Source organism: Scyliorhinus canicula, chromosome 4 (assembly GCF_902713615.1).
Source record: "Scyliorhinus canicula chromosome 4, sScyCan1.1, whole genome shotgun sequence".
NCBI lineage: Eukaryota > Metazoa > Chordata > Chondrichthyes > Carcharhiniformes > Scyliorhinidae > Scyliorhinus > Scyliorhinus canicula.
This window is the reverse complement of record NC_052149.1, coordinates 120,445,366-120,466,123: the sequence shown is the minus strand read 5'-3', so window position 1 is coordinate 120,466,123 and position 20,758 is coordinate 120,445,366. Positions and strand designations below refer to the sequence as shown.

General features: G+C 45.2%; 1 protein-coding gene across 2 annotated transcripts in view; it reads left to right on the top strand.

Annotated features, from left to right (window-relative positions):
- LOC119964926 (neurogenic locus notch homolog protein 2-like) overlaps positions 1 to 20,758 on the top strand; it is a 183,311-nt gene that overhangs the window by 52,945 nt on the left and 109,608 nt on the right. Inside the window, exon 3 of one of the 2 annotated variants that reach the window (XM_038795110.1) lies at positions 20,364 to 20,503. In XM_038795110.1, coding sequence (XP_038651038.1) covers positions 20,364 to 20,503 — 140 coding nt within the window. Of the gene's footprint in view, positions 1 to 20,363; positions 20,624 to 20,758 lie in introns of both variants that reach the window. The other variant, XM_038795109.1, reaches the window with a different exon arrangement.

Sequence of the window (20,758 nt, the reverse complement as noted above, 5' to 3'; positions counted from 1 at the left end):
TGGCACTTTTTACTGTTTGTTAGGAAATATCAGGTCAGTGTTGATTGAAGAACTTGGGTGTTTGTAAACCTTCTGTACATACAGTGGCCCCTATGCCCGAATACATGGCACAGCCACAAAGGAAGTTTCTCCACAGCCCATTCAATTCAATCACACTGGAAGTTTCACAAGTAGCTGTGAACCAAAAGAAGGTCACAGCACAGACTAGTGCCATTCAGCCCATCACATCTGTGCTACCTCTTGCATAGCATTCCAATTTGGTCCCATTCCCTACCCCATCAATATTCCCTGTCAGTTTTTTATTTTCCCATATTTGCCTGTTTCCCTTTCAAAGACGATGATGGGATCCGCCTCCACCATTCAAGCCGCAACATCCCTCTTGTGCATTCACAATTTCATGCAATCTCATCTCCCGAAAACAAAAACGTTTTTGATTAATTTTTCGGTCGCACTCTGCATGGGAAGTGCGTACTGAGTATTTTAGACTGGGAGATTTGGTGGTTACATCTATTGCCTGATGCATGGAATAGGAATGCTCAATCAGAACAGATATGATTCATATGTTTGAATGAGTGAAGTGTTATGATGTGTTGTTGCTCCCCCCACCACCACCCCCAAATTTATTAATGTACTTGAGTGGTGGAGCTGGAATTCATAATGGCCTTTGAAAGGGGGTGGGCAAATATTTGTACAAGAAGAGGTTCAAAGGAATATTGATAGATGTGCGGAACGGGACTAAATTGGAATTGTATTCGAGATCTAGCTATGGATTGTGCTATGGACTGAATGGCATTCTGCACAGTAAACCTGTTTTGATTCACAGCTATTCATACTCCAGAGCACACAACCAATGGCAGGAGAGCAACAAGATTAAGTTGGTACTGGTAAAAGTGACCATTAGTTGCTGAATTATCATTACAAACCCATCCGGTTCATTAATACCTGATGAGGAATGAAAACTTGTCATCTTGCCTAATCTGGTCGATAAGTGACTCCAGTCCCATGTCATATGATTGGCTCTGAGCTGCTCTCTTAAGTGGCTCAGCAAGACACTAACTTTTGTCAAAGGAAACTGAGGATTTGCAGAGAATGTTGGCCTTGATTTGGTGCCCTGTTAACTGCATTACCCTCATGTGGGAGACCTGGGGGATGAACTGGCAGGTCTTGGCGTAGCAGCACTGGAAAATTGATCAAAGTTGAGGAGGCCTTTCTGTAATGGTACAGGGAAAAGCAATGCTGTACAAGAGAAATAAAGTAAATAAACAGTGCGAAAGAGATATTTATCGCATGGGAGAGAGTGTAGTGCGAATCATTGAAGTGACATATCCCGAACAGATGCCGGAATGTGACGACTAGGGGCTTTTCACACTAACTTCATTGCAGTGTTAATGTAAGCCTACTTGTGACACTTATAAAGATTAATATTATTATTATCATCATTTAAGTGTCTTGGTGGGTCATGGGAGCTGAGGCAAACTGACCAACAGTTGTTTCACCAAGAAAATAATCGTCCCTTTTGGGATAATGATAGTGCCAACTTTGTCTTGGAGGTCAGACTGGTGACGAGGGTAGTGAAGTTTTCAGAACAAGCTATTGTGGGAACTGTGTGTGATTTGAAAGCTGCTCATTATGTATAAAACAAAATTGCGAGATTAGGCTGCCTGAGTGTATCCTGTGGAACCAAGGTCAAGATAAACTAAAATATGTTACTCTGAGGATTGCTGAGATGAATGAGTATTGTTGCCTTTAATTATCATGTCCCGGAGAAAAATTGAGCAGGAATCGTATTGGTAATATGCCTACAAACTTTGCTGTTGTACGTGTTTGAGGTTCTGTTAACCAAAGGGATTTTGTTTGGATGCTTATTATATTATCACTGGTGGTTGTAGGACCCCTTTGGAAGTCTCAAGTTTGAGATGTACAGTGTGTACACCTCCGCCTCATCTCAAATACTTTGGGTGATTGGTATCAATGGTCATGGCCTTACAGCTGGCAATGTTCCTCCCACCTGGCTCAGGGTAAGGGGGTTAGAGAGTATGGTTTACAGCCTTGCCACTCGTTCACCACATTGTTAAATGTGCTCCTTCACATATCTTGCTTTTGGTCTGTCAGTGCAGTCTCTCAGTTGCGCAAAACTAAATATCTTGGTGGTGGTACTGTCCTGTTTGTGACCAAGGGAGTGTTGGATGAAGACAGCCATTGTGGGCTTGAAGCAAATTTCTGGAATTTTGCTTGGTTGCGTGTTGAGATTGGGTTGTACCTTGCTAATGCTTACTAAATGACTTCCATTGGTCCATGAAGGGAAGGCAAGGATTTACTGCCCATCTCTAATTGTCCTTGAGAAGGTGTTGGTGAGCTGCCTACTTGAACCTCTGCAGTTCATGTGGTGTAGGTACACCCACAGTGCTGTTAGGGTGGGAGTTCCAGGATTTTAGACCAGCGCCAGTGCAGGACTGGTGATCTAGTTCTAAGTCAGGATTTTGTGGTGTTTGGAGGGGAACTTGTTGATGATGGTGTTCCTTTGCTTCCACTGTCCTTGTCTATCTAGCTATCGAGATCTGAGAGCGAGAAAGGTCCTTTTTGCCGAGAAAGTTGGTTGAATGGGTTCAGTCTTTAAATTGAACCATCACTGGGCCAAGTTCATGTTTGGAATGGGAATGGGAATCATCAAGAATTGCAAAGTGGCAGTAAGAGTCCATTTCTTCCCCGAACTCCTCCATCCAAAATGGTCATTATGCACATGGTTGTGGGCTGTAATTGCCGTCAGAGTTATTTGTTGGTGATGGAGCTTGGGAATTTGAAGCCCAACCCTAATCTGGCCTCACCCGACAGCAAATCTTTCATCGACGATTCCACCCCATCACTTATACTGCCTCTCCTTGACTGGATGGGAGTTGAGGATTTTGACCACACGCAGGGGCGGCGTTAATACTGGACAAATTAAAAAGCTCCATATCTGTTTTACTAGCTTTGTGTTTTATTTTACAGCCCCCCCCCCCCCCCCCATTGGAACAAAATACCTTTTTATATCAGAGTGCACATGAAGCGATTGTGATTTTTGGTTTTAATTAAAAATGGCCCTCAGTGCATTAATCGCATGATCTTGAAGGACGAGTGTTGCTATAATAGAGTAAAACAATAAGCTTGCTGTGCTGCAGAGGGGGTTACCAGAAGAGCTCAGCACATTTATCCACATGAGGTTGTTCAGATACAGACAATACAACCCTTCATTTCTGTGTGAAGCTAAAAAGAAATGATTTTTTTCCCCCCACTGTTGGACATTAAAGAGAGATTTGTTGCTCAGATGCCACACTTGGACCATTTTTTTCCTTGAATGCCTCATCGGATTTCATTTGACAAAACGATCAGCGAGAGTGTTGGCCAGGAGCCCTCATACAGCATGCCAATGATCAAAAGCGCTGCTGTTCCCTGAGCTCTGGTTTACTGCCATGTTCTTACTTTCCAACATTTTTACAACCTCTTCACGGTATTTCCTCTCCCAAACCTCCACTTCTGCTGCACAGCTTGCACTATTGAGTTCCCAAGCTCAGAGGCTAGGGGAAAGATGATCCTAGTGAATCCACATAGAGTACCTTTCTCTTTATCCATCATCATATTCTTGCATTTGTCTCCTGTATTTGTTGCTTTATGGCATGTGTGATAATGATGCTGTATTTCTTAACATAGAACTTGGGGCAGAGAAACAAGCCATTCGACGCAGCCGGTCTGAGCCAGTATTTATGCCCCGTCTGCGCCCCCTCCATTTAGCTGCATTACGGTCTCCTTGCTCCCTTATGTACTTATCTAGCTTCAGATGAAAATCATCTGCTCTAGTTGTGTCAATTACTCTTCTCGCAGCTGATGTGTTGGGTTGGGTATGCTGGGTCTGCGAGGACTGTGTTTACCATAGCAGTGAGAGAGACAGGCTTCCAACACTTGAAGAAATGCAACTCGATTTTATTGAACTCTTAACTATCGTACATACTTTAACTGTGGGTTGACACTATGCTGACTTAACCGGAGACCTGAGTCTAACGTGACCAGACTACCTTACTACCACATGGTGTATGTGCTAGTTGTTGCTCACGGGCTCTGACTGTCTCAGAGGCTGGATCCCGAGAGAGCGGGAAAACTAGTGCCCTCTGGCTTTATTGTGGCCGTGTCCTGTCTGGTGATTGGCTGCTGCATACTGTGTGTTCATTGGTCATCCTGTGTGTCAATCACTGCCTGTCTGTGCACCATCATATACTTGTGTGTATAATATGACAGCAGCAAGTTTCACATTCTAACCCCTGTCTGTATAAAGAGAATTTTTCCTGAATTTGTATTGGGTGTATTAGGGAATATTGTATATTTATGGACTAACACCTAACCCCTTACAGGAGTGGAAACATCCGTGTTTGCACTATCAAAACCTTTCGGAACTTCAAATATCTCTACCAGGACGTTTATAGAGAAAATAACTCCGGTTAGGGTTAGTTAATGTTTTATAATGGCTGTACCCTCTCATTTCCTGTATCATCCTTGCAAATATATTGTGCACCTTGTCTGATGCCTCTAGCTCCTTCTCGGGTAACTGCCATGGTCTTTCACTAGTTTGGGCATGGGTCTCCCGGGACTGTGGTTATTTGCAAGGGGCTTGTCACACCCAAAAAGTATGTTCACTGTTGCACACAATTGTAACAAAGCTAAGAGGTCTTTTGCATGCACCCTGTTTTTAGTCTCTTGACAGGTTAGTGCTCCTACTTAATTGAGCTGCGTTGAGGTTCATTGGAAAGGATGACACATGGTGTCTTTTCCTCAAAACCATTTTCTCCTGTGGACATCCCAATAATGATTAGAGACCTGTCCTTGTCTGGAAACACCAGAGATTATCTGAGGAATCCTTCCCTGTTCGTATGGAAGCTTTTTGGAAGATTGTATGTGCTGTTAAAGTCACTTTACCGAACTGTGACAGCCTTCCCGTACCAGCCTCCCCGGACAGGTGTCAGAATGTGGCGACTAGGGGCTTTTCACAGTAACTTCATTGAAGCTTATTCGTGACAATAAGCGATTTTCATTTCATTTTTCAAAAGATGGAGGCCGACTTGCAGCGGGGTGTCTGTGGGATACTAAGAGGTTGTGTAATGGTTTACCTGACTGGCAAGATGAGCCGGTGACTGATTCCCACGATCTAAAGTTTCACACAAACTATTCCTATCACTTTTTTTTGTGAAGAAACAATTTAATCTTCCAAACATAAAAGAACATAACTAAATTGAAACAGGTCTGGAAGACCTTGCAGTCGCTGTGCTTTGCAGCCTTTCGATAACAACACAATTACATGGTTATGCAGGGGCTGCCGAAAGGTTTCCTGATCCTGTCTAACTTCATTTTACAACAACATGATGGCGTGATTGGGCCGCAGTGCTTAAGAAATTAGCACCAATAAATAGTTGATGACCGTCTTTTCTGGAAACTTTGTAGGCAGATCAAAGTTCAATTATTACTAAATTCTGAATGGAATATTAACAATATCGCCTGTTGACGACTTCTTGACTGACCCCTTCCTATTTCTGTTAAATCGTCCAGCCCTACAACTCTTCAAGATATCTGCACCATGCACCACTCTTTCGTGAGCATCCCAATTTTAATTGCTCTGCCTTTAGTGGTTGTGGCTTCAGCTGCCTGAGCTCTAACTAAACTCTGGAATTCTCTCCTTACACCTCTCGGCTTCTCTGCCTCAAGTTCCTTCTTTCACACTCCTTGAAACCTACCTTTTTGACCAAGTATTTTATCAGCTGCCCTGTTATGTCCTTCTGCAGCTTGATGTCATATGTTTGACAGTTGAATAAAAACTGAAAATTTTGGAATGCTCAGCAAGTTGGACAGCACTGGAAACGTTAACTCTGTTCCTCCTTCTACAGGTGCTGCCTGACTTGCTGAACAGGTCCTGCATTTTCTGTTTTTATTTCAGATTTCCAGCATCTGCAGTGATTTGTTTTTCTGTTTGTTTTATAATGCCTCTGAAGCACCTTGGGACATTTTATTACATTTAAAGATGCTGTATACATAAAAGCTATTGTTGCCGTTGGGTTTGTTTCAGATCCCCCCCCCCTCAGTCATTCTTACATGTCTGTTCATCCGTTGTGACAGTGTCTTGCATGGTCTCGCCAATGCCCCACGCTTCAGGACATCCTTTCCTGCAGCTTATGAGGTAGACAACATTGGCCGAGTCGCACGAGTATGTACCGCAATGTCGTAGCCTCTCCACTCTGGGGAAGTACTGGACGACGAATCTCCAGACGCAATTCTGCAACTCATCCGCTTCATTCTGGATCACAACGTCTTCACCTTCAACAGCATGTTCTTCATCCAGACGCACGGAACAGCCAGATCATCGACGCGGGTGCCACCATTACACGTGAGAACACCACCCAGCAGGTACGCGGATGAACGGACATCGTGCGACAATTGCCAGGCGGGAATGTTCCCTTCCAGTCGGGGAACACTTCAGCAGTCAAGGGCATTCAGCCTCTGATTTCTGGGTAAGCGTTTTCCAAGGCAGCCTTCAGGATGCGCGACAACGCAAAATCGCCGAGCAGAAACTTGTAGCCAAGTTCCGCACACATGAGTGCGGCCTCAACCGGGAACTGGGATTCATGTTGCATTACATTCACCCCCCACCATCTGGCCTGGGCTTGTGAAATCCTACCAACTGTCCTGCTTGAGACAATTCACACCTCTTTAACCTGGGGTTACCACTATCTCTGGATCTGTGAAGACTTAATTACCTGCAAATGCTCGCATTCAAAGCATTGTCTTGCATCTTTGACTTTGCCTATATATATGTTTCTGGAATCTACCTCTTCTTTCACCTGAGGAATGAGCAGTGCTCCCAAAGCTAGTGATTTGAAACAAACCTGGTGTTGTAAGACTTATTACTGTTCTAAACTTTGTTTATCCTTTTAAATGTTTCCCACATCCCTGCACCATCCTGCTCCTTTCCTGCTATACGTTTTATTTTATTGTACCTGCCCATCCTCTCCTTGCCAGCCTGTAACCTGTGCCTTCACATTTTCAGCTAGAGTTGATGCCTTGCAGCGCGTGACAAGCACCCAAGTGACTTTTAAATATGCAAATTCTGTGGATTAGCTTGGTAACTGCATGCTTTGCTAAGTGTTCAATGTGGCACCTTAAAACCACATGGTGCACTGACTGACACGGAACACATGCAGAAGAACTGGGCCAGAGAGCAGTGGGACAGAGATCACCTTTCGGTGATCTCCATTGTTTCTGTGTTTCCAAAATGACAATACTGCCTCCACTTCGAAACTGCGAAAATGACTGAAAAGTGCTTCGGGAGCTCGTGAATCTGCAAAAGGTTCTATATAATTGAAAGTGCCTGAAGGTTTGGGACTGAGGGGCAAGGCATCATTTGGCTGGGAAAGTGACGATTCGAGAGAGGGATGGAAGGAGGGAAAGAAATTGTGTAGGACTTAGGTGAGCTTAGCAACTTGGATGAATCAAGTGCAGTGAAAAGAATAGGCAAGACCTGTGAAATGGACCATCTTGTGCTTTTGACGGGAAAAGCTACATGCAGCGATGCTGTGGGAGGAAAGCATTTGTAATTCGGGGTGAATACTGTTCTCGTTGACTGTTTTGGTAGGAAGCAGAATATGCTGCAGTCCCTGTCTTGCCACTGGCCAATTCTGCAGCAGGTGGGATTGATATTGATAAGAGTTCATTTCCTTCCTTGATTGTGTCGAGACAGAGTTGTTATTACTAGAGAAACTTCTGGTATGAACAAGCGCTGAGTGCAGAAATGTAGTTCTCCATGAAAATTAATTCAAGTTGCATTTTTACTCCCCCTGGGCAGGAAAAGCTAGACTTGGCCTCTCATTGTGAAAACTAAGCTGAGACTAAGTGACTTTTGAAAGTGGAACTTTTCAGTTCAGATGGTGGATTCCATATAACTAAATTTGTTGCAGACATAGAGATAGTTGTATTGTAAGCAGTGCCAATGGAGGCATAAAATTACAAAGAGATAGCGATAGATTAAGGGAATGGACAAAACTTTGACAAAAGCGTTCAGTGTAGACAGATTTGAAGTCATTTACTTTTGACCGTCAAAGGATGGAACAGAATTCTTTCCAAGTAGCAAAACGCTATCAACAATAGACATCCAAAGAAACGTGGAGGCCAAACCTTGATGCTCCCAGGTCATACATCATTTCTACATTCTGGCTGTAAAGGTTGATTCATTGAATCCCTACAATGCAGAAGGAGGCCATTCGACCCATCGAGTCTGCATCAACCCCTTGAAAAAGCATCCCACCGTGGCCCACTCCCCTGCCCCCTCTCCGTAACCCCACCGAACTGCACATCGAACTCGTGAGTGACAGTCCATTCCACACATGACTGGTGTTGGCCCGAAATCGATTGTTGTTTTTGCCTTCCAACGAGCTCTCTTTTCCACCATCAGGCTTTTGTCCTCTGCGTTTTCCATGCCCTTTCTAATGACTTGTTGCCAGACCCACCGAGTCAACTGTGAGGAGTTCTAATGAATCGACTCTAATCTCAACAACTTGTATCTCAGACATTGGTGACTTGTTGGACTCGTGCTGATAGCAAGTTCACCATAGAGTCCATTTGGCTCACATAGCCCAGCCTGCGGAGTCACTGCCGATTCAATGGCAAACATGCTGCATGCTGGTGTGGTTTCATATTCTGAATGCAAAGAAACTTAGGAGGCCCAAACACATAGGCCATTAAAATGTCTGGGGCAAGTACAGGAAATAATTAAAAAGGCAGAGGGAATTCTGACCTTAATACTTAGAGGTCTAGAGTACAAGGGAGATGGAAAGACTGCTTCAGCTATACATAAAACCCAGATTAGATCAGACCTGGAATACTGCGAGCAGTTCTGCACACTATAACAGGAAGAATATATTGGCCCTGAAGGAAGAGCAGCAGAATGAAACCTGGATTTCAAGGACTAAATTCTGAGGCAAGATTGCACAAACTGGGGTGTATTCCCTGGAATTTAGTGTTGTGAAGTGATTACGATCATGAGGGGCATGGACAGGGTGGATAGTAATCATCTGTTCCCCTTAGTTGAAGGGTCAATAACAAGTGGGCATAATTTTAAGGTGAGAGGCAGGAGGTTTAGAGGGGATTTGAGGAAATAATCTTTCACCCAGAGGATGGTGGGAGTCTAGAATGGACTGTTTGGGGGGATAGTAGAGGCGGGAAACCTCACAACCGTTAAAATGTACGTGGATGAGCGCTTGAAATGTCATAACATGAGAGTGAGAACAGCATGGGCCTAAAAAGCCCAGCAAAACCCAGCCGAAGGCAAAAGGCACACAAGAGGACTATGTCTGGAAAAAATAACAAAACGAAGGGACGGCGAGATGCAAGGAGCAGCAGCAGCGAGGAAAATGCATAGGAGCTGTGGGCGCGCAGGGAGGTGGCCCCACGAGACAGGACGGAGATTCAGGTGAACCTGGAAGGGGAAAAGCTGGCGGACCAAACAGTGGAGCAGGAACAGGACTCGGCGACCATCATCCCCCAGCACAGGGGGAAGGGTGGAGAAGCGTGCTACAATGAGAGTTAAATGGCATAAAGGAGGCGATCAGAACGGAGCTCCCAACGATGATGAAGGAGGTGCTGTCGGAGACAACAGACAAAATGCAGCGAGCCTCTTCCCCCCCCCCCCTGTGTTCAGCCAACTCATAAACCCTGGAACACATTTGTTCTACACTGCCGACTTTCCATGATATCACTTCCGCTGATCTCTCTCGGAATCCAGCCCGTGTTTGCAATGCCACACCAGCAGAACAACTGATTCTGTGACAATCTGTAACCTCATGATCTGGCCTAGCCTTTGCTCTGTCATTACCATCAAATCAAGGGATCAACCCTGGTTCAGTGAAGCATGCAGGAGGATATGCCAGGAGCAACACCAGACACATCTAAAGATGAGGTGTCAACCTGGTGAAGCTACAATGCTTAAGGATTGTGTTATTCATGAAGGCCCCGCCTTCTCATCTGCCCCTCGCCTGAGGTGTGCTGATCCTCCGGTTAAATCACCACCAGTCAGCTCCCCCCTCAAAAGGTAAGCAGCCTGTGGCCATCTGGGACAATGGCAACTTTACTGTACCTTTTTTTAACTTGCGTGCCAAACAGCATTAGCAGTAAGCGATAGAGCGAAGTGGCTCCACTATGAGAGAATTGGTGAATTGATTTATCAACGTATCTTCATTTAGCAGGAAGAAGCTGACTTCTCGTGGGTTTATGGTTTTATAGATAAGATTATTCCAGGACACATGTTCGTAACAAACTGGGTCAGAGGAAGGTGCTGACTTCTAACATTGTGTCTCTCGCATCTCACTTCAGTAACAGTGAACCAGTGGAAAACAGGGCACATCTGTTGGAGGAAGCAACATTAAAACATTTTCTTCACGCTTCCATATGAAACTAGGACAAAGCGCAAAGCCCATAGCACAGGAGACCACTGAGGCTGGAACGAGCAGGCAGCAAGGCAAGAGAAATGAAGTGGTGCTTTAGTACTTGAAATGGATGGCACTCGACTGAACTTCACCATCTGGTGCACCACCTGAAATGCAGACTTTTGAAAGAACAAATTTGCATCTATGTAGTGCTTTTTGTGACCTCGGGATGTTCTAAAGAGCATCACAGCTGATAATATATTTTGACATATGGTCACTTGTAACATGGGAAACGTGGCAGCCAATTGTCCAACAGCAAGGTCCCATAGACAACAATGAGATACTGGCAAGATGATCTGTTTCTGCGATGTTGGCTGAGGAATAATTATTGTCCCCGACGCCGGGGACAACTACCCAGCTGTCCTTTGAAATAGTGCCATGAGGTTTATTCTCCCCTTCTCCTGAGAGGGCAGAAAGGGCCTAAGCTTGAGATCTCACCGGAATCTCTGACAATGCGACACTCCTTCAGGACTGCAGGCGGGGTGTTCCCCCCCCCCAGGACCCATGCTTGCTTAAGTCTTCTGAGTGGGACTTGAGCATAACCTTCTGACTCTGGGGTGGGGAAATGAAATGATCATTTCTCAAACCTCTTTTGGGTACATTTCAGCTAAAGTGTGTGTGTGGCGTGTACATAGCAGGTCGCCCACTGACACAACGGCACCTTGCATGAACACTCTCATGTTGCATGTGCGATATCTCTCTCTATATATTGTGCACGGTGGTTGAAGTGGGAAGTGCTTAAAGGAGCATTGCAGAACTGATATTTATTTGGAGCTGAAAATAATTCCAGGGGGTCGGGTGTACTGGGTTTATTCTTTAAAGAACAAGATAAGTCTTCAGTCCGCTGGAGGGGGACTGGGTGGCGTGAAGATCACATGACTGGCAGCCCTGAAAGTATCGCTGGCCCCTTCCGCTTCACTGCTAATCTGCAGTGCGGCCCTGCAGTGCCTTGTTAGAAACAGTTCAGTGAGTCTTTGTTCTGGAGTGCTGCCATACCCAGGGCATTGAGCATGGGCGTACAGGCTGCACACGGTCGTCATGGGGACTGAGCATTATGACAAGGGTGGCTGGTGCTTGCAGTCCTACATATCTCTGAGGAATTGATGCAATGATAATCTTATTTACTATGTGGCTACGCCTTGGCCAAGGGCCTGGTGCTGAAATGCTTTTAGCCGTTCCTCTCGGTGCCCGAGGGAGTTTCTGTTTATTTCATGCAAAGGAATGAAAGATGTGGAAGCACGTCTCTGAGTATAGCAGAGATTGCTAAATATAATTAGTGATTTTTGAGTTCATTAAATTCTGCTTTCCTATGGGAAAGTTTAACAAGGCAAAACTTTTTTTTCTCCCGTCATCTTGGATTTTCCCACTTCGGAGGACAATTTTATCCCACTTGCTGTTGAAGTTGCTCTTTGCTAAATGAATATCGTTAGTCTAATAAGCCAAGCCATAGGGTGTGTATGACACGCACTGAGCGGGAACCGTGCTGAATGTTTAATTGATGTGGCTTTTTTTAGTACCCGAGAGGCTGCATCTTGTTTATTTTCTGAGGGTGGGGAGAGTGCTGAGGTTTCTCTTTTGAATTGCTTCAAGCGTATGGCAAAAATTTGGCAGTAATTGTCTTGAGGCTTTGCAGCTGTGTTGGTGGGGGGAGGGTGGAGGGTGTACGCAGGGGACATCAGATTGTCCTCCTGTTGGCAACATATAGTATGGGTATCTGTCAGCACCAGGAATCCTGGATGCCTTTATCCTTTTTCCTTGTCAATGCTGAGCCTCCTTCCTGCTCCCTAAAATTTGGTGTCACATCAAGTAGTCCAGGTGTTCACTAAAATTTTTAAGACCAGCGTAACAATTGGCAAATATGTTGGCACGTCCACTTTGACAGTAAGAATGGGCCAGAATAGGAAGGTGGAAAAGTTCAGACCCAAGGGGATCTGTGCATTGGTCCAACAGTGTGGCGCTAACAATTATACTCAAAGACGAGAGACACGTACAATAGAAGCTTTATTGCTGTGCGATGCTATTCCTCCATCTGCAACTGTAGACTAGGGTCTGAGTGACTCGCACGAATATTTATACACAAGCTCCCTGTGGGCGGAGCTAGCCGGCAGGGGCTGACCGGAGGAACCTGTATTACAGGTACAGGCATACATCCCCCTACTGCAAGCACACATATCTACAGTGGTTATCTCACCACAAACAGTCCTGAAAGCATTTACTTGCACAGAAAACAATTTGCTTTGTTGTCGTTTTAACTACATTCCAGGACTTGACCAAACAATCTGGGCTACACTTGAATGCAGTACTGAGAAGTGCTGTAGTATCAGAGATGCTTTCTTTTGGAGATGTTGTACCAAGTTAACATTTCTCTGCATGTTGAAGATTATGGTGCACTAATTTGAAAATGAACAGAATTTCCCCCTGATATACTGGCCAACATTCATCCCTTAACTAATGTCAACAAGACAGATTCACTGGTCACGGATTCCATGGTCAACTGTGGGATTAAGTTTTGTATCAATTAGCTGCTCCAAACACCAGCAACTGCATTTATATAGCATCCTTAATGTAGGACCATGTCCCAAGGCACTTCGAAGGAGAGTTATCGGGAAAATCAACACAAATCCAAAGGCAGATATATTAGGGCAGGTGACTGAAGTCTTAATTAGTGGTAAGATTCCAGGAGCATCATAAAGGAGGAGGGAGAGTTGGAGAAGTTTGAGGATGGGCTTGCAGAGATTAGGACCTTGGTAACTGAAGTTCTCGGACACTTGGTTCTTTGGCTAAGTAGCACTTCAGGAAATCCTGACAACGTGAAAGTGCTATATTGCATGCCACTCACGCGAGAACGTAGTAGTTAAATAAACAGCAATGAAACCTTGGCAGGCCATTGCATTCTTCTCTTCTCCATCTCTCTTTGAACGTTAAAAACAAAAAATTGCTGGAGAGAACTTTAACAAATCTTTTGGTCACAGTGGCCTAGATCAGTCAGGGCATTTCAACGCTAGTTGAATGTGCTGTGCTTTGATGCAAAGAGTTACCTATGCAGGTGTTTTATAAGCCACCTGTGTGCATGAGGTACAGTGAGTACAGGCTACTGTGTTCATGGACCAGATGTTTTTTTATTTATTTTGCTATATCTTTCTCGATTTTGCTGTGGGCACTTGACTTTGACATCGGAAAAGGTGTCACATCAATGGAAGAAATTGGAGCAGGGCCAATCTCTGGATTTTTTTAATGTGAACATTTAACTTCCGAAAAACTAGATTCATTTTGTTCACCATCACACCACAAGAAGTGAAATCAACAAAGAAGTTTCCAAATTGTTAAGTTGTGTTAGAATTACTGTTGGTAAATTCAGAAATAACTGAAACGACATAAAGAGCTTTGGCCCGTACCATTCATGACTTCAGGAGTGACTCAAGTGAGAGAGTACGATCTGGATCAGAATTTTTTCTTTCTTTCGTCGAGTTGTCCTGTGGCATTTCCATCAAATTGTCTTCTGAATGGAAGGTCTAGAATCAGTCTAGAATTGAGATTCAAGGATGTTAGGATTAGCTTCTGTAAGGGTAATTAAGTTGTGTAGCACCGCATTGATGAAATTGGAATTAAAAAAATATATATTTAAATTACCTAATTACTTTTTAATAATAATGATCTTTATTAGTGTCGCAAGTAGTTTTACATTAATCTGCAGTGAAGTTAGTATGAAAATCCCTGAGTCGCCACACTCTGACGCCTGTTTGGGTACACGGAGGGAGAATTCAGAATGTCCAATTCACCTAACAAGCGCGTCTTTCAGGACTTGTGGGAGGAGACCCACACAGGCACCGGGGTAGCGTTGAAATTCCACATGGACAGTCACCCAAGCCGGGAATCGAACCTGGGACCCTGGCGCTGTGAAGCAACAGTGCTTACTACTGTGCCGCCAATCAAGGGGCAATTTAGTGTGGCCAATCCATCTTTTGGCTGTGGGGGTGAGACCCACGCAGATGCGGAGAGAATGTGCAAACTCCACACGGACAGTGACCCGGGGCTGGGATGGAACCCGGGCCCTCAGCGCCATGAGGCAGCAGTGCTAACCATTGTGCCACCGTGCCGCCCTCTAGGAAATTGGAATATTAAGGCCATGGTGTTGCATATATTGGAGATAATGGGCTTGATGGGGCTGAAGAATACTTTGGTGATCAGGACTACTCGCTGTAAAGCATCGCCTGATGAAGAATATAACTTTTGTTGTCCTTTACACGAGCCATGAAGTTGCAGTATTTGATGCATTTATTATCTTTTGTTTATTATCATGATTCTTTAGTTGAATTTTCTGTTCAAGGTCGCTCCCCACCCCGCCATTCATAGAATTCACACAGTGTAGAAGGAGGCCATTCGGCCCATTGTGTCTGCACTGACCCTCTGCCTTATCCCCGTAATACCACGCATTGATCACAGCCAATCCACCTAACCTGCGCAACTTTGGATTGTTACTGCATTTGATGGTCTATATTTGTTTGTGCCATGCAGCTGGATTATTCATTGGCTTGTACCATTGTCTATGTTTTTGCTGTTGTGGTATTCACTGCAGTTATGAGGTAAGAAGAACAAGGTGGGGGGGGGGGGGGTCTTTTTGAGTAGGTTTTTTTTAAGTGATTCATGTTGCATTGAAACAAACATTGCAAGAGGTGGCTATGAGTGCCTTCAGGTTGACTGAGTTGTTCATAGTTTGACTCTTTTGGCTACAGTCCAGACCATGCCGATTAAACTGTTAATCTCAAACATGACGCACCAGAGCAAAAGGACCTTGTGGTATTTGCAAGGTTAATGAAACCCTACAAAAACTACAGCTGTTTAAGGGGATCTAGCTCATTCTGTGTTGTGAATGAAGGCATGGTGGCATTGTTCCAGGCTGCAGTAACGCAGTATGGACCTCCCATTAGCTCATTTGTAATACCCCTTTATTCACTTTCCTATTCCTTTCTTTGGCGCACCCTCGACCCAAGGACTGTGTAAGCACTGGCCGACCAACAGCTGGTTTGGAACTGTCCAGGCTCATCTCACATAAGACTTGAGAAACTGACGAAGGTAGAGGCGAAACTTCCATTGCATAAGTCTGATTTGAAATCCATACTATATCTCGGAGGGGCGCTGCTTCACCCAGTCATCCTGTAGCTCAGGAAGTTGGAAAAAGCTTTGAGCAACTGTGTGAAGGTACAAGCACCAGCTCAGGAAACCCGGCGGATTCAGACTCTGAGCTGGTTGTTGGAATGGGGTTCAGTGCACCGAAGAATGCTGTTGAATCTATTTTCTGTGACATCTGGGGCGCGATCTTTTGGCCACCCTGCGCCGGAAAAGCATCTCGCCAAAGCGTAGCGTGGCCGGTGAAAGCCGGGAGATGCCGCTCCCGGGATTCGATGCAATCTTGCGAGACGTTGCAAGGGGGCGGGATCTCTTTTTGGCAAATCTGCATGTTGGAGGAAGGCAGTTATCCTCACTAAACCGCTGGCTTTTAAAGCAGGCCAGCAGCACGGTTCGATTCCCGTACCAGCCTCCCTGGACAGGTGCCGGAATGTAGCGACTAGGGGCTTTTCACAGTAACTTCATTGAAGCCTACTCGCGACAATAAGCGATTTTCATGTGCAGATTCCCAAGGTGCCTCGTGATTGAATCACTTCACCTCGGGCGAATACTGTTTGGTACTGGTCCCCACGGAATGGCACTTGTGGGGGTCTCAAAGGGGATTGGAGGCCCCCAGCTGCATACCCTTTGGGCAGGTGGTGCCCTGATATTGCTGGTGCCAGTCTGGCACCCTGGCAGTGCCACCTGGGTGCAAGCTGGGTTCTGCCAAGGTGCCCAGGTGGCACTGCCAGGTTGCCATTGCCAAGCGGGCATTTGTTGCAGGCGCATGATCGGGCTGGGGTTACCCACTGTGCGTGTTGGGAGGTATGTGGAGGGGTGGCTGGGGGACACTCATGTTGCTTTTGGGCTGGGAGGAGGTCGGGGAATTTTTTTGTGGGCCTCTGAGATCGGGATGCCATTCAAAACTGGAGTCCCGCTCTCTCGCTACAACGGGGAGTCCGGCAAGTGGAACTCTCCGTTGTAAAAACCGTAGCTAAGTGAGGCCTTGGCTGCGCGTTTCCTGTTTAGGCCCCATATTCACAGCAAGTCACGTTAAATAGCCATGTGTTTCTCGGCACTGTGGGCGCCAGGAAACACACGGCTAAATGCGCTCACACGGGAATTTTGTTCCCTTTTGGGAAGATCACTCCCCTACTGTTGTGCCACCTTCATTCATGTCAGTTCAACATATATACGGTGCTCAGCACCCATTATCTGGAGTGTGATTTTTGCACTAGACTTATAAATCATATTAAATAACACGAATGGGCAGGACAGTGTAGTGGTTAGCACTGCTGCCCATAGCAACGAGGACCCGGGTTCGATCCCGGCCCCGGGCCACTGTCCATGTGGTGTTTGCATATTCTCCCCGTGTCTGCATGGATCTCACCCCCACAACCCAAAAGGATGTAGGGTAGGTGAATTGGCCACTCTAAATTGTCCCTTAGTTGGAAAAAAGAAGAATTGGATACTCTAATGGGGATTTAATTTGCACTTTATTTTAACCATATTGCACAAATTCCAAGTCTTCCCATCACATTTCCCAAGAGTAGGGGCAGCACGGTGGCACAGTGGTTAGCATTGCTGCCTATGGCGCTGAGGACCCGGGTTCGAATCCCGGCTCTGGGTCACTGTCCGTGAGGAGTTTGCACGTTCTCCCCGTGTCTGCGTGGGTTTCACCCCCACAACCCAAAAGATGTGCAGGATAGGTGGATTGGCCACGCTAAATTGCCCCTTAAAAAAAAAAAATTCCCAAGAGTATTGGCAAATTTGTATTGACCACAAGCCAGGAATGGTAAACCTTGAAGAATTGCAGGTTTGTCAAGAGTCGTTCAGGTTGGAGTGATTGGAAAGGTTTCTAAACCGATGTACGAGCATTCCGATCAGCTGACCTGGCTGCATTGTTAATAATCTAACTCTGAGATTTGGGGTTGAACTATCCTTTTGTTGGAGCAGGAGGAAGATTGAGAAAACACCAGGTAGTTGAGTTTTTTTTTGATAGGCAAGGGAGTTGAGGGTTATTGGGCGGGCTGAGATTACAGCCTGATCAGCCATGGTCTTATTGAGTGGAACAGGCTTGAAAGGTTGAATGGTCGACTCCTGTTCTTAAATCCTATTTTCCAATGTTCCTTTTTGGTGTGTGCACAAATTGGTGAAGGTGCCACGGAAGATTGAGGCATCCGTGATCCTGGAATTTATAAATAGTGCATGGCGCACAAAAGCAAGAAGTTAAAATCTACCTTTACCCAATTGTGTTTCGGCCTCAGCTAGAGTGTTGTGACTATTCTAGACAGCACGCCTGAGGGAGTGTGGAGGCATTCGAGAGGGTACAGATAAGATTTGCGAGAGCAGTTTCAGGGATGAGGGCCTTCAGTTGTGAGGATAGATAAGAGAAACAGCGGCTGTTCTCCTTGGAGTAGAGAATCTTGAGAGGAGATTTGACTGATGTTTTTAAAATTATGAGAGGTCAGGACAGGAGAAAAAAAATCAGCTGCTCCTGATGGCGAAAGGATCAAGGACCACAGGTTAAGACTGGCAAAAGAACCGAAGGCAATACGAGGAAAAGCCTTTGAGTGCAGCAGTGGGTAGCATCTGGAATGCATGGCCTGAGAATGTATAGAGGCAGAGCCAATCGTGGCTTTTAAAAGGGTTATGGGAAAAGGCAGGGGAATGGGAGTAGTTGAGTTGCTCTTGCAGAGACAGCACAGACACAACTAGCTGAAAAGCCTGATCTGCTGTGACCAGTCAATGATTCTGTGAATCTCTTGCATTTGGCACCTGTTAAGGTGTGTCCGCTCCACAGCTCATTGTCTATTCATGCGCTGAGAGAATGGTGCTGGAAGGTGAACTGGCCTGGAGCAGGGAGAGATTTCTCAACAGATGTGCTGTCTAATGTAAAAGAATGTGATGACAGCAGGTAACTGGCAGATGAGGGCAGGAAGGAAGCAGGTTGTGAGATTTTCAGAGTGTAGGAATGCAAATACAGAGAATAGGACTCTGTGTAGAGGAATGATACTTGATCAGTGTATAATTCAGTAGCTGAAAATGTTGCTCCTAATCAGTGTTAACCCTTCCTTTGTCAAGTGAGAGCTTAATGTTCAGCGCAGTAAATGCGTGACAGCTGTATGTTCATTTAAAAGGTTACGTCTCGTCTATTGAAATGCTGTATTCGGATTCCCTCCCTTCTCCTGATGATGAGACTCACTTGCCGCTTTTGTTTTGAGAATTCTAAGTCAAGGGGCAGACACAGACACTAATGTGAGTCACGTTGGCATGACCTTTGCCAGAATGCAATGCCCAGAAGCTTCTCAGCAGAGAGAGAGAACCAGATTGAGTCACCCAGCCCTCTGTCTAGCACCTTGCCAACTGTTTGCTGTTTCACTAATTGTCATCCAGTCTCCTGGCATCCCTTTCAATTTGAGTGCCCCACTATCACGTTATTAGTAAAAGTTGTTAGGAGGTTCAGTCACAAAACCTGTTTTGTGTTTTCCATGATGGTTTCTGTGTTACTTAATATATTCTTTAGGTAGGGGTAGTTGAGAAGACATATGGGACCCCCCAAGTCTAGATAGTGTGGTGTTGCTTCTCAGCAGGTGGGCTTTGAGCATTCTACAATATATTGAACCAGCATCCACTTACCTGCAAATCATGTTTTTGATTAAATGTACGAGGTTGGATTTTCAAAGTTTTAAGTGGTCTTACACACATTCACACATGCTAGACAGGTTGATTTGAAAAAAAATACTGATGGATACATTACATTTGAGCAAGAAGACCTCCTGAGAAGGTGTTGGTTCAATCTTCCTTTGACCAAGAAGAAGGCAGTTTTAGCTTCCCCACTCTACCGTGTTCCATTCTGAACATTGGGTGTGACATTTCTCTAAGCAAGGCAAGAAAGATTAACTGGCACTACATGCCAACTGGGGCCTAACCAGTGATCTACACGGGGTTAAGCATAACTTCCTTACTGGATCCTGCAAGCTTGGCCCCTACCATCTCGTTCTGCTGCCACCCAAGTTTGGGCTAAGTGACCGCCCCCTTCCACCCTAGTCTATCCCTTTGAAAAGAAAATTCCTTTTACGGTCCTAGAACTTTATTGCTTATAAAGTTTGTGGGAGGTGGAGACAATGATTTCCCAAGGAAATTGGATGGACATGAAATAAATAAACTTTCAGGGCTATGGGGATCGACCTGGACCTGATGGGCAGAATTGCCTCATTCCGTTGCCATAATAAGTATAATTCTCTGATGCTCTTGGGGAGATGGTCATTTTATAAAGGCTGACTCTGGGAGGCGCTGGGTGAAGTCTAGCATAGGCTGCATGCATGCTCAGTTTCTCGGGTTCAGAGGAAAACCTAAGCGCACGAAAGACAATGTAGATTGGAGTATTATTTTTCAGAATATGTATATGTGAGAAGGGAATGTCATTTTGAGAGTTAGTCCATTGCACAGTACACTGGAGTTATAATGTCACTCTGACTTTCCTCCAGGTTTTTATCCACCTGCCTGCCCTTCCAAATCACTCCCCCACTTTCTTCTTTGATAAAGTACTGAACTTTGTAAATTAACAATTCAGCTACACAGTTGTGAATTTATGTAGATGGCTGGCTCACTGCATTGCTTTGGCTGTTACTTGCTGTTGATTTCACTTGGTTGATTTTTGCTTTCAGCAGTTTTGTGTGGTTAACATACAGATGCATTTCAGACATCTTTTGAAAGGAGTAGGTGACTAATTTGAGCTCTGTGTCTCTTTCGTGCTCCCAGGTGTCGAACAGGATTTGTAGGTGAATATTGCCAGCACCAGGACCCCTGCCAGATTTCAACCTGCCTTAATGGAGGAACATGTAGAGTCTCAATCGCAGGAAAAATACAGAGGTCGTGCAACTGTGCTTTGGGGTTTACGGGTGAGCGTTGTGAGACGACTGTCACCAATGTCTGTTTGAACAATCCCTGCCAAAATCGAGGATCCTGCCGTCTCATTACCCTTGAGAAATATGAGTGTGACTGTCAGCAAGGATGGATAGGTAAGAATAACCATCTGCTCTTGGCCAAGAGCTGGAAGCTACCATCAAGACAAGATATTCCTGTTCAATATAATAGTGGAATATAGGCCCATTTAAGCCGTTGAGCCTATTCTGTCATTCAAGGAATGATAGCTA